At 36.8% G+C, this 15,224-nt stretch overlaps 1 protein-coding gene across 4 annotated transcripts in view; it reads right to left on the minus strand.

Annotated features, from left to right (window-relative positions):
• Nucleotides 1–15,224, minus strand: part of LOC129720863 (protein encore) — a 111,097-nt gene that overhangs the window by 37,346 nt on the left and 58,527 nt on the right. For 2 of the 4 annotated variants that reach the window (XM_055672711.1, XM_055672710.1), the window contains exons 1-2: nt 7,872–7,992; nt 5,447–6,027 (exon numbers count right to left, since the gene is read on the minus strand). The exons of 1 other annotated variant lie outside the window; for it this stretch is intronic. In XM_055672711.1, coding sequence (XP_055528686.1) covers nt 5,447–6,027; nt 7,872–7,977 — 687 coding nt within the window. In that variant the 5' untranslated portion in view covers nt 7,978–7,992. Of the gene's footprint in view, nt 1–5,446; nt 6,028–7,871; nt 7,993–15,224 lie in introns of those variants that run through there. One more of the 4 variants, XM_055672712.1, reaches the window with a different exon arrangement.

The following is a 15,224-nucleotide window of genomic DNA, read 5'->3' on the forward strand; positions in this document are numbered from 1 at the left end:
TAACACATATTTTTAGAGCCAGAACGGTTTGTATGATCGGTGTTACATCTTCGGCAAAGTTGCGGATAATACTTTTGTCTTTCCGAAAAAAATATACACCGTGAACAAATAATTTATTTTCAACAAAAAAAAATATTATGATCAAGGACACTGGTCAAAAAAAGCGAAAATAAAGCGGACCTGAAGCTTGAAACAGTTGCCCTTGAAAGATTATAGGGGAAGAGGGGATCGAAAATAATAATTTTTGCGCTACGTAATTAATTGACGTTCCCCAATTAATTCATGATGGTCCGTTTAAATATTACGAAACGCAAGCGGGAGTGTTGGCGGGGATTCGTATTATGTATTCTGACGTACAAATGCAAAAAATTCTTTAAAGGCAATTGGTCGTTCATAAATCTCACCGTTTGTTGCGCCGACCTCAGCCAGAGTCCGCTTTCTCATTGCCCGGTATCGACCAGGGAAAAGGGACCCACACTAAGGTAATCTTAGAAGATTTTTCGGATAAAGCATTCAAATGTTCCCGTATTTCCCCAGGCAATACGGAGAGTGCTTAACATCTTTCATCGATCAGAGAGCCTCAATGGAACTAAGACTATCCGTAAAGATGAAATAACGGTCCGTGGGCATTTTGCCGATAATCTCTAGGGTGTACAGAATTGCAGCTAATTCTGCGACGTAAACAGAAGCTTACGGAAGACGGTCGAATTGTTTTTGAAGATACCGAAGCCAGTGGACCCATCGAGTAGTTATCCGTCAGTTTCGAACATATTGTCGTAGTTGATGTTTCAATATTTATTGGAAATATAAATATTGAAACATAAATGATCCGGGATTCCACGAGTTTCTTCTATCAAGGATATATCGAAAAATACAGTAGAATCAGACGTATTTGATAAGTTGACATGATTTGGAATATTCGAAGAAGGATTAACATTTTGGGACATGTGATTGAAATACAATGTCATGAAACGGGCTTGAGAATTAAGTTCGATTAACCTTTCGAAATTTTCGATCACATGACGGTTCAAAACTTCACATTTGATAAGATTGCATGCAACCTAAGGCGATTTGCAAACAACGATATTTATTTTATTTATTTACATTTGGTCTGCCACCAGCACAACTAGGGCTATTTGGGCCGAAACAAAGATATTGTATTCGCTCCAGTTTAAGAGAAAAAGTTTTGTAAGAGGTTGGCGAGAAAAAATTTAAAGCTGAAAACATGAAATCAAAAAAAATATAATTTTTTTATGTAGAAACGTACAACTCTGACTATAACGGGGAATTGAAGAATAAACTTCTTCTTCGAGCTTGAGCTTGAGCTGGACGACCGCACATTTCGTAGGGGCTCCTCCGTGATAGATCTGAGCTAGTGGAGTTGCACACAGAAGCACGTATATGGCAACTTGGGATTAGTTTACCATTTTGAATGTACAACAATGCAGTAACCTTCGCTTTGTATAGATCCATGTCCGTAATTTTCCAACAAAGGAAAAATATTAAAACCAGAACGATTTGTTTGATTAGTTCAATGTCTTCGGCAAAGTTGTAGACAGTTATTTCATCTTATTAGAAAAAATATACACCGTATGACAAAAATAAAAGAAGTTAGGAGAAAAAAATACAATAATCTAATTAATTAATTCATTTATTTAATAAATACCAAATAATTAAAAATTGAATATCTCAAAAATCCACTTGTTAAAAAATCAATTTCTTTTTTTTCGAAACCTACACAATATTATTGTATAATATTGATCGTACATTTCAACAAACTTATGGTTTTTGTTGGAGAACCACGGACGTGTATTTTCCTGAATATTTAAATATTTTTATTTTTTTTTTTTGAACCTAAATTGAAAACAACTCGAAAACCGATGCATTTAGAATGTTAACTACCAAAAGTTTTTTGATTTAAAATGACTGTCTGAATTTTGAAAATCATTAGAACACAAGATTTTTAAAAAATGTTGAAATCAGAATTTGAAAAATCAAATCTTTTGAAAAAAGTTTGATTTTTATTTCTCCAATTAACTTCAAGTTTCTCAAAAAAAAAAATCCTTTCTTTAATTTAAATATAGTGATAATTTCATTTTTTTACCGAATTTTAAAAGTATATTTTTTTTATGAAGCCTCATTGATTCCCTACAACTCATTCTCAGACAGTTTTTCTATACAACCAACGGAACCTCAGGAAGTACAATGATTTGAATAAAACCTATGCCAAAATGCATACGTCCTTATAGAAAATAACTCACAGGTCTAAAAAATCTCTCCATCTATGAAAAATGCTCAGTTTGCTGAGCCAAATACGAAGTCACTTGGCGCGATTCTGCTCAAAAGATGTCCATTTAAATATAGTTGCGTTAAAAAATGGAACACTGGAAAGACCTACGCTTAGAACCAGAGCACCACGAACCCAAGATGATGAATAACGTCCGGCTTTCGCGATTACCTAATCGTTGATTGACTTTTAATGATAAATCGATAAAGAAGTAGTACACCGTAGTCCACAACAGGGTGAAGTCATAAAATCTATTCCTTCACTCCTACGCGGCTGGCTTGGCGTATAGGTTCACCTAAGGCCCCTAACCCATAACCGCGATTATAAATACTGAGCGGTGGGCGGTGGTGGTTTAGGATCCGACAGGTGATTGGTAATGAAAATGGAAATGAATATAATTTGCCCGAAGCAAATCACGAGCAAGAACATGGGAGGTGAGAAACGGTGCGTTCGAACCGCCCTGCTGGTAATGGCATTTGGTTGATGGTCAGGGTAGTTTCCATCAGGATAGCAGTTCTATGGAACTTACATATTGAATATCCTGAACAATAGAAGAGCAAGTCTCTCATTAGTTCGTTTTCATTATTAACAACTTGGTGCTGGAAATTGAAAGAGTTAATTTATGAATAAAATAAAAGTACCACTGTAAAGAGTTATCTAAGTTTGTAATAAAGTTTGAAAAAATCAAATACTTTTGCTTTTTAATGTTGAAAACATTATTTTTAAAAATTCAGAAAGGTTTCTGTTCCATTAGAACGCTCTAACTTTGATCGATAATTTAGTTTCCTTAGTTTATAACCGAGAAAGAAGCAAAAATTTTACATCATATCATAGCCTATACGAATGTTAAACTGGATTAGGCGAAAACAGTGTGTTTCTCTAATCGAATTTGAAGCGGAATTCGTTGTCATTTTATATTAGTTGGCGTTCATCACGTGCCTGTAATTTATAGGCAAAAGCAAATAAACCATGAAAACAGCGATTTATTAGAAAAGTTTTTTAGAAAAGGCTTTTATTATTTACGCTCTCGGTGAACACAAAGGATTGAAAGGACTGGAAAGCATTTTCCATACCATCAATCATTCAAGCCAAGAGAGACAAACGCACACTCCAACACGAAATACATTGTGTGGGAAAGTTGCAAGATGGGTTTTGGTAAATAGGTCTACAAAAAACATGATCCTGAAGGTGAGTAAAACAGAACGCTGAAATACTTTGTATGCTACCAAATTCATTAGGAAAAGTTTCATTGTTAATTTTCAAACACCATAACTTCATTTCATTTTATAACCTTTTGCTTGGTCTGAAGCATGTGATTTTCTTAGATTGCGAATTTTCAATCGCAATCGGATATAACGGAAAGAGATATTTGTCTTTCCTTTCGTTATGTGTGGCCACAGCTATTTTTTTTTCTTTTATTTTTATTGTATTTTATTACCCTTTTTTAAGTTGGCAGCAGTGGTATGTAATGGCGTCCAAGTGACATCTGTCAAAGTAAAACGTCAAAGACATCGTTAGAAATCGTATTTATATTATATCGAAGTTGTATCGACAGGAAAAAACTAGTTTTTGTTGCCGGGCAAGAACCAACTGGCGACCTTGCCTTACTGGACACCTGAAGGATATACACATGGGGGATAGGTAATACGTGCATACCACGTAAAGGATAAAGTTCACTTGTGTTGCACCATTTCAAGAACATTGTGTGAGCAAGTTTGCCGAGATATGTAATTCGCTTCCTCAAGAAGCAGCAAACCATAGCGTGACGCCAGTCTTGAGCCGAGTGCCATCATCACAGATAAGCTGGATTTCAGGGTTTCGTGTTTTTTCAAGTAAAAGCAGATTATAACTGCTGTGGCGTATGCTCATAAATTTTAATGTCAACTAGAAATATTATCCTTTTGTCCGTTGCTCATTCGGGAGGAGCAGTAAATAGCGAATGTTTTGCATCTCTGCCGGCTGGAACAATGTTAGGCCATAAAAATGCACAATAAAATTATACTTTAGAATACTTGCAGCGGGAATATCTGTACACTGGGGTCGTTTTTTACGCGGTTGATCTTATCGCTTTTTAAAGGTTAGATTAGATATACTTAAACTAAACTTATTTGATACCGAGTACAAATAGTCTTCTAAATCACCTAAAAATAATCCGCGTTATTGTAAAAAAATCGCGTTTAGTAAAACGCATAAAAACGAACCGCGTAAAAAAAGACCCCAGTGTAAACAAAAACATCACTTTAAATCGACGCAAGTTGAATGCTTTTTTACTGGGGAAGCTTCTACCGTAACAAAACAAAATTATTTTCGTTGATCGATCCTTCTTTATAAAACTTCAAGTTACACATTAGAGTAGACGCGAGATAATTCCTTTGTAGGTTATACCAACATTTCAAGATGGTCCCCTAAAGAACTCCCAAAAAAGTCCTCTTCAGACAAACGCGCAATTTGTTCGCGCTTCTTGCCGGATCCAGAGTAGTCCCGCGCATATTCTTGTATCGGTACAAACAAAATGACTGCGAAAGAAAAATGGAATGGTACATTTGTGAATCCGAATTAACAATTCAAGAAGCGTGAAAAGTGCTGTCGACTGATTCAGAAAAATCGGAGAAAAATTTCAGCTAGATTCAATATTTGTAAAACAATTTTGGATTTAAATCACATTGACTTCGAAAAACATGTTTAATTAAATCTTTCAAAGGGGTAGCTTGAGTTTCATCATCTGCGTCAAATACTTTTGTGATGTATCCTTTTAAAAACCAGTGTACATGTCGACACAATACAAGTGAAGATCAGAAAACCCCGAAGGACCCAGCAGAGCAACGAAGGGTGTCAAAATTTGACGAGGGTGAATATTGTTTCAGTTAATCAAGCGCCCCTGTCGGATGGCCGGTTAACACGGTGTAAATTAATTCGTGTAGATATCAAGTTTTGCATCCCCGCCCGAGATTGCCTGTCAAACGAACCAAACATCTTTGACGCAGCACAACGATCACAGTTATGTTTCACTAAGCACAGCTTACCCATCAAGTGTCATTCTTTCAATTTGTGTCGCAGACCTCCTATTGACTCAGTGCAGTGAACAATATTCTCCGAAGCGCATTATTTTAATGGTGAAACATGAAAAGCAAACACAAAAAGCAAAAGTGCAACACATACCCGTTGTCGACCGCCAAGACTGTTCGGTCGGTTTAGCGTATCCTCTGCTGTATGCTGTTCCTTCTGGGATGGGATTGCCGCTGGGTTCGTACCGGTGGCCGTTACCGGAGGCGACACTTGCGATACCGCATTGGGTACCATCGCTGTTGGCATCGCTGTCGCCACCGTTCCGACTGTCGCTACGGTCGCCATGCTGCTATTGCTACAACCACTAGAGATAGGACTATTGTTGTTGTTACTGTTGCTGTTATTAGTTAAGATCGACGCCGATGCCGGCACCGATGTTTGTGCTGCAGGCGCTGTCAATAACGCCTGACTTGACACGGAACTAACGATGGATGAGGATGGTGTACTAGTGGTGGGGGCAGATGGTGTGCCGATGATGCTGTTGTTGTTGCTACTGCTACTACTGCTGTTGATGATGTTGCTGCTACTGTTGTTATTGTTGTTGTTGTTTGATAACACGATAGCGGCTTGTGCGGGAGCTGTACTCATGTTCTGCGAGCGTTTGTTTTTCTTGCTTTTCTTTTGCTTGCTTTTGCTAGTATTATTTTTTTTATTGGTTAATAAAAGGAAAATATCTGCAACCGAGAAAGAAATAAGAGAAGAGAAATAAGAAAGACAACAGATAGAGATGAGCACGTTCACAATAATCTTGATGAGTGGTGATGTTATTTGCAGTGAGAAAATCAGTTCAGGCTGTTTAATTTATTTATTTTACAATGAATCCGGAGGTGCATTTGGGTGGAATAATTAGTGAATAAAAAGCAAATAAAATCAACGGGAAAAAAGTTACTTCTTGCAGAAGCTGTTATTCTGTTGTTATAAAAGGCGCAATGTACTGTGTAACGATTATCCGGTTATCCCTTCAGCTGAAACTTTCGAAGCTTCGCTTCACCCGTAATGGTGCAATCACAGGACCCACGATCCATTTTTTATTTCGCCCATCAAAACAGTTCCAAACTGTTTCCAGCACCTTTTGCTACGGTTCAAATGTTAGCATAAAGTTATCTGCGTTCGTTATTTTTTATGTATTCCATTTTTTTCTGTTCTATACTGTGGTCACAGTGTGACATAGACGCGCATATTTAAACAAAATGCTTTCTGTGTTTTGTGCGTAAATTTATACTGACATATTAAAATATATATTACTTAAAAAAAAAACACCCGTAATCATGAAAGAGTAGAACTATTGTAACCAAATTTTCTTTTAAGGGGAAAGCAGGAAAAATTCGTAACAATATCGAGTGTGCATTATTTGATGTCAGCACATCACTTATCTCAAGGATATTCTTTACTGTACTATTCTTTGTATAACCTAGAATTACTTCAAAGCTTGCATTGTATAAAAGGACAAGTAGACATCGGTGATACGAGCCCAAAATACCTAGTAATGTAATTAAATCTTTCAACTTAGACTCACACAACAAGGTCTTACGGATACTGCACTATTGAAAACTCGACAAAACTTAGGCTCCCTGAAGAAGATATGTGAAACCACTTCATCCAATTGGTAGCAATCCACTTGAACCGTTTATTAGATAATTCTTTTCTGTTTACCAAAAATGGAATTATTAGCTTATTAATTGCACGAACATGTGCCATCATAAGTGACTGTTCAATTGTTTATTCCTCGCAGATATTTCTAGAAGATTTCTAAATATTTTTAGGTTTTTGGTTTCAGTGTAAGGGATGATTTCTGTGCATTTTTCATGTCAATTACCTATTCCACATTGGCAGTCGGTTTTATGTTATCTGTACTTTGTTTCTTTATATTTTCACCCGTTGAAATATTCTATTTTAACTTTATGTTATGCATTTGTGCCTTTAATTGTTTTCGATTTATTTAATTGCAATATTTTGATTTCTTGTTTACTTGATTTTTTGCTTTATTTTTCAATCAATTTCCTTTTTTGATATTGTTGAACTGTCTTATCAATGGTGTAATAATTCTATTTTCATTTTTTTCATGCTCTTGTCAAGATTTGTCTTATTTTGTTTCAGACAAATTAGACAAAACTAATACTATTTCTTTACATCATACTTTTCCAAACTCATCTCTAATTTCATTGTTAAATAGTTTAGCCCCTGTGTGTTACTTTTTTTGTCTCTTTCAGATCGATGCTTTTCAATTCCAATCAAACGGCTAACTTTTCGACGTTGACTAACGTCTATATCGAAGTTAGGCGCCTGAATTTGAAAATCTAGTAATTCAACCAGGGAAAGCCAGGGAAAAGTGGTCAGGTTTTGAGCGCTTATTTTTCAGTCATTTTTAATCAGGTTTTCGAGGTTTGGGCATCAATCGATCAGAAATTCTTTTACGGTTAAATTTATGTAACAAAAACAAACTATTGTTTAAGAAACACTATTGAAAATTGGTAATTAATATCGATTGTCTAAATCATACCACGCAGCCAATCACTACCTCTCTTCCCAAGCACAGTCGACACTAACGGATACAATCGATCTGACTTTGTTGTTATTGTTGTTGTCACTTTCTGTTTCCGATGCTTTTTTGCGTTCCTTGTCATTCCATTTTCTACTTAGCCCCTCCTTCATTCTAACTAACTGACGAAACCTTGATATAAAAGGTACCGTTCGAACATTTAACTCCACCAGTTTCATTACTAAACTGTACCGCTTGCATAGGGACACTAGGTGTTAGCAGCTGAAAAGAGGAAAGACAAAAACGTACCGATCATCTCGTGCTGGTTTCACCCGTAATGCTGGTGGCGGTTAGTAGTACATCGCTACTGCAAAATACAAAAATGGCTGGAGTTCTGGACGGACTAACCAGAAAACAAGAATATAATCGGCAACTGGCACCTTTTGGTGCCTCGAAATTTTGTAATAGAAGCGGCTAATTGAATTTTCTGTTTTACAAAATGCTGCATCTAGCGAAATAAAAAACCTTGCATGTTTTTGTTGGTGTTAATTTTACGACAGCGGCCGGCGCAGCTTTCTAAGAAAATTCACTTTCCTTGTCATTTCATTCTCTACTTAGCCACTCCTTCTCTAACTAACTGCGAAGCCTTGATATAAAAGGTACCGTTCGAACATTTCACCCCATCAGTTTCATTACTAAACCGTTCCGATTACATACGGACGCTAGGTGTTGGCAGCTGAAAGGAGAAAAGACAAAAGAGTACCGGTCATCTCGTGCCGGTTTCATCCGTAATGCTGGTGGCTGTTAGTAGTACATGGCTACTGCAAAATACTAAAATGGCTGGAATTCTGGACGGACTAACCAGTAAACAAGAATAATCGGCAAATGGCACCTTTTGGTGCCTCGAAGTTTTGTAATAGAAGCGTTGCAATTTCCTCTACTATTTGTTTCAATGGAATATAAGAATACGGTAGTCAACACCATGCGGTCGTGTCTTGAATACCACCCTCCTACTATTTATTCTTCGTTTAAATCCGATGCCTAACTTTTTGAATCTTATTTAAAGAAAAACGGTGTCCGTTGATTTTAATCAACTCCGTAAAAAGGGTCCATTAACCGGCGGCAAAATCATCTTCAATATTAACTGAAGCCTCACCAAGACGCACGTCATATAGCAATCAGTAAGTCTCCAATTCTCCCGACTCGGTAGTGTTACCAGTACCACCACCGCTTTCAGCCATCAACTGTTCCAGCCATCAAAGACGTCGTGGTAGAGGAAGAGATCTTCCGAAATCCAAAGGTTCAATGGCTGAAACGCATACTCTACTTATTCAATCTTCCTGTTTCAGTCGTAATGATGAACGTCAGAGCTCTCAGAGCGCCGGTTTGACGAAAAATTTGAAGCGGATGCTCTCTAGTAGTAACTACGTACTAAAATCTGGCTCCGACCTGACATAAGCGATTCAGAGCTGTCGTCTGAATACTGTCTGTTTCGATGTGATCGCAGAGAGCTTACACTTGTTGCAGTAATATCTAACCTCAAACGAATTTCAATCTCGTTACCAGATTACGATCATTTTAAGCCCTAACCTCGTATGGCAACTTGATAAAGATCTTTCGAATATGAACTAGAACGCACTGAATTACTGCTTGCTTACGAACTTCTACAGGTCAACTAGTTTACAAGTTCAATTGAACGGTTGCTTGATTTAGCCTTTGTTAACGTACCTGAAGAGACTTCCACCTCATTTGAACTCGCTGAACCACTCTTACGAGTCGATCCTCTCCACAAGTCGTTAGTCATCTTGCTTGATGTTAACAATGACGTATTCGAGGAATTGTTTTTTCAACCAACGAAATTCAAACAGAGCTCCAACACATTGATCCGACTGAAGGAGCCGGGTTGATGAATTACCGCCACTGTTCCTCAAAAATTGTGCATCCTCATTGGCATTTCCTGTTGTTTGTCTCTTTAATTTATTGCTTTCAAACTCGACTTTCCCAGATATCTGGGAATCTTCTTGCATTGTGCCAATTCTTAAGTCAGTGAGTACCACATAAAGTGGAACAATATTGTGGAATATCAGTCTTGTGTTTACTTGCAAAGGTATTCGAAACGATGATTCAAACCGTACTCTACAGAGTTGGAAAATCTGCCCCAATATGTGTTTATGCAGCATAGATCAACAACGTCTAACTTGATGTGTTACATGAGCTAAGAAGTCGAGAACAGAGAGCAAGTTGACTCGGTTGATTTCAACTGTTCTATTGCGTTCGATGTTGTTTCAGACGATGACGCTATTGAAAAAATCAAGCATATGAAGTTACCAGAACTACTCCTACTACACAAATCGAAAAGCATCAGTCTAGATTCGCATAAATTCCCTTAAAATGGTGATGTAGGACTAAATATATATATTATATGCTGCGATAAACTGTTCATAGGCCATACTACCCTTTATATTTGATGGTCGTTATTGTAAAAATAACGATGCATGAATACATGAAAATTTCACACTAGTGGTACCTAGTTGTGAAAATTCTCTTAACTCTTATTTTCAAGCATCTATAGTTCTGAAAAGAACTGATTCTATAATCTTCAGCTCGAAATGTGTGCTACAGAACGTTGATGATCGCACCATCATCGGTAGCATTTAATATTTTGCTTGGCCGCGCATAATAAAATATAGTCTCCGCTGTGCCCTCAAAATATCCTGCAGCGTACAATGGTGCCTGTTGCTGCCGTATGCAAAATAAAACCGAACCGATTCCATAATCTTCAGCTCGAAATGTGTGCTACAGAACGGTGATGATCGCACTACCGGTAGCATTGAATATTTTGCTTAGCCGCGCAAAATAAAATTTGCTCTCCGCTGTGTCCTCCAGTAGCTGTACCAGCAAAATATTCTGCAGCGTACGACGGTAACTGTTGCTGCCGTATGCAAAATAAGGAAACATGTTCCGCAGTGCCTGGAAGTTGACTTGTATGCAGCTCTCGTTTCCTCATGTCGCGAACCTCTAACAGCCGTACTCCACTCGCTATTGTGTGACAAACTAGACTGAAGCTGAATTTTCTACACGCAGTCTTTTGGATCGAGTTCAGCGTAGATTTTTGCCATGAGGGCGTGGCCACGCAGCTTAAAGAAAGTCAAACGGCACAAAACACTTTGTTGAGTCAGAATATGTAGGCAGTGGAATTTATTCCGTCCATGTTATTGTTATCCGTTCTTGGGAAACAAGGGAATAGCAAAGAAAATGTATGGGAAAGCTTGACCTTGGAACTTTTCACCTTTTTTCATCATTAAGCAGTAAAGCAACAATGTTAAACATTATATCAAACAATTGTTAAACATTTTATCTATCCACCGACATATAAATGACTAAGATGCATTAAGTCGTTCGCTTGCTGTAATCGTTTAAAATCTGACGCAACATTTGCCAGTTTCATTTTAAATTTCACAAAATGTAATCTAGTATAGAAAACATAGACGTAGTCCTTTCTCAAAAATCTTTAAGACTAGGTAAAAGCGAACGGCTCACGAGCCGTTCATATGAGTCGGTTCGCAATGGTGAGTGAGCGGTTCAGAACCGCTCTAGCAAAAGAGCCGTTTCACCCACCCCTACTTAAGACACCTTTGTCTGTGGGAGCGGGATGAAAATCGTGTAACGAGAATCCGTCGGAATCGAATGCTTTCTTTCTGAAGGCTCTCAGAATTAGAAACACCCGGACGAACACATTAGTTTCGTAAAGATTCCTAGAGCTCCCTACATGGGATTCGTTGGAGTCCTCGATAAGGAATCCTGAAAAAGGAATACTCAAGACTGCCAAGTCTGTGGGATTAGGATTCATGAATGAGAACAGTGTTATGAGAATTTTTCGAATACGAAACCTCTTAATCAAAGCTAACTTTAAAATTCTTGTAACTTTTGCAATTTTCGCCCGATTTCGACAGTTTTAACAGTAACTTAAATACTTTTATGTCAGCGTCAGTATCACACAATTTCTGGTTCAAGGTTCATTAAATCACTTCTGCAGGCCGTTTGTATAGTTTGGGTATTTTAATGATGAGCCTTTAAAATGATTTTTTCGGGACAGGCCTCCAGTGACCAGAAAAACAATTAAATGAAACCAAATTCAAATGACATCCAATATCGAGAGTCATGATAACACTTAGAGACCGAAAAACAACCTCAGATACCATGATGGATTCCAAAATGGAGACTTCCGTTTTGTAGAAAATAACTTAAACTGCCTATTACCACCCTACATGGGCATTTTCGAAATCGAGATGACGCCCAGGAACCGTAAAAATTTCTCAATTGAGGTATATATCTCCAAAAACCGAGTGTCGAAAGAGAGAAAATTCCTTCGGGGCACCGCTGACATGAAAGTAGATCGGTTAATGAATGTTTTGGAGCTAAAACTACCGAAATCAGATATTGCAAAAGTCACAAAAATTTTAAAGTGAGGTAAAAGTCAAAGGTTTTGTATGCAAAAAATTCTCATTTCACGATACTCATTCAAGAGTCCTAGTCACATAGATTTTTTAGGGTTCCTTATGGAGGACGCCCGCTTCCAATGTGAGGAAACCGAGGGAATTCAAACCGGGACGTCAATAATGTTGATCAGTCTGTCCTCGTTAGTGTTAATTGTTGAAATTTATAAATCGGTCCGCATTTTCAATAAAGTTCTATTCGCTTTCTAAGAAGTTGAAGCAATTTCAGCTTGATGCTAGATGGACGTAAGGTCCAGGTATAGTCGCAGTGTTTATTCCATTGATTCCATTGATGATGATGTTTGATTTTTGGTCTTTCTGAATCATATCCTCCAGGTTCAGCTCAGAGGAAGCCAAATAAAAATATTAGTAATAAGTCTAGTTTTGCTTAAATGAAATCCTTCTCAATGAGAAATTTTCATTCGTTAACCATCAGATAGGAGTGTTTGATATTACTTCAAGACATAGGTTTTTTATACTTCAGAACTGAATTAACAAGTTACAGGATTGAATCAGAGAGTATAATACTTTTAGAAAGAGATAATTAAATTGAAAAATAGATTTCCTCAATCAGATCCACCGTCTTCTCAGAAACGCAAATCCGGATTAGCATTTGCCAAACAGTTCTTTTCCACAGATGAATCAGTGCGTAAAAAATGTCGAAGGGGACCGTAACTGAGTTAAAAATTAGTCTTAATTTTCTTATAATGTAGAATATGTTGAAATCAACTAGTGTCAATTGTTTACAGAGACGAAAGGAACCAAAACGCCTTTAGCACCTATACAAAGTTAATATTAACATTACATGTTTTATAATATTCTGCAACATCAAATTTTTACGATAAAATTTCAAAATTTTTCATGAATCTTATATCCTGTTTCCAGTACAAATTGAATCGTTTACGGACGCGTGTATGCGAATCCGGAAGATTTTCAAAAATGAAACCTTAAGATTTCTACATTCGGATTCTTGAGAAATCATCGAAAAGGTTTTCCCTATATGGAAATATATATATTGCATATATGCAATTCGAACAGATTTTGTCCATACCGTAGAAACGATTCCTTTCACGATTCCGTCACCGAGTTATAGGTACCTGAGTGTGTTAGTTAGGGTAAAAATTTTGATACCGCTATTATGTTCTCTATTTTGCATTTTTAAGTTATTTACTGTTTGGATAGCTTGATCCATTTTTCTAAAAACAATGCCTTATTTTTAATACTAATTAACGCACAATGCATAACTTCGATTTTCTAGGAACGCAAAAACAGTAACATTGAAACGAGCGCAAAAATATAGCGAAATTTTTTTCATAACAAACATCAAATATTTCCTTCAAATAAGTTTCAGACATTCAGAAAGAATTCTAATAATAACGCCCGGCTTTGACCTGGATTCTATGGTGAAAGCCGCATTGTGCCCCACCAGGAGTCATCTCCTTTCAACAATCCAGCGCTAACGCGGATGTCTAGGTTACGAAGAAACAAAAAAAAAAGATAAAACCTGTTAGCTTTTCCAACGCAGAAAACTTTATGGATGGGAAGAAACCCAATCATAATCAGAGCAGCGGAAAACATCATTCTTTCGGTGGTTCGGTGATTCGAGAGGATAATCGCGACTTTTGGTCTCACTTTGATGTGCGAGGTGGAACCCTCCTATTCCACTCGCGAAAAAAAGGTAAACGATGGCAAATCTCATTAGTGGAGTTAAAATTCTCCAGTAGGAGTCAAGTATATCAGACATTCAAAGCAGGTTTTCTTTCTATGAAAAGGAAAAAAATCAATTAGGAGATGACCGCAGCTAATCGTGACAAATCGGTACCTTTTTCAACGTTTTTAATTACATCATATTAATAAATGAAACTCCTTTTTGAAAAAAAAAAACCTAAATTAATCCACCTAGCGGTCAGACTCAGCCTTTCTCATTCAAACTTATTATTTGTGAAAATAGATTTACATGAATGCTTAAATCCAATAAAGGTTTATTCACTCTTTGGGTTCTAAAATATTGATGTTGTAATTAAAGTATAAAATATGAAATTTGTCGTAATGTTAGTGCTTAAGAAATCGCGAAATAAATTTCGAACAATTTAATCAAGAGCGATACCGGGATCGTTCAGATAGTACGATACCACATTTGAATCATGTTGAGGCCATATATATTGATCAAAGCAGGTAAAGTGTTGAATAGTCTTTGAATTTCTTTTCTTTCCAAAACTTTTGAACAGCATATCAAATTGTTATGAAGTTTGTTATTTGTAAGTTTGAGAGATGACTCGTTTGTATGACACTAGTTAAGTTCAAATGAGTCGTGTAATACTTGAGATAATAGACTTTCGTTGTTTTACAAATTAAAACATAACGATTGCTTAAGTTTGATTACAATCAAATGAAAAGGTAACATATAGGGCAGCCAAACTTTGAAACCACGTGTTCAATCATAATTCATCAGTTAACCCTTAACTAGCCCGTTCATCTGATATCAATATTGTTCAAATCGGTTGTGTAGTTTCTAAGATAATGAAGTTTCGTGATTTTCACATTTCGATACATTACAGACGAAGTTACAGTCCGATTACAGCAAAATTCAATACGGTGTTATAAGGCAGCTAGACCTTTCATTTGATACTTATTCTGTGGAAATCGGGTCAACCATCTCTGAGAAAAGTGAGTGAGTTTATGTAGTCTTCGGAGTATGTTTCATTTCATAGCTGGATTTCACATTTTTAAACATAACAGGCAAGGTAATAATCGGTTTGTAAAAAAAAAATATTAGGGTCTTATGGGGCTACAAGACCTTCCATATGAAACTAATTTTATAAAAATCGGGCCAACTATCTCTGAGAAACATGCGTGAGATTAAATAGTCTCCAGAACACGTTTCTCTCAATAAATT

This window comes from Wyeomyia smithii, chromosome 2 (assembly GCF_029784165.1).
Source record: "Wyeomyia smithii strain HCP4-BCI-WySm-NY-G18 chromosome 2, ASM2978416v1, whole genome shotgun sequence".
NCBI lineage: Eukaryota > Metazoa > Arthropoda > Insecta > Diptera > Culicidae > Wyeomyia > Wyeomyia smithii.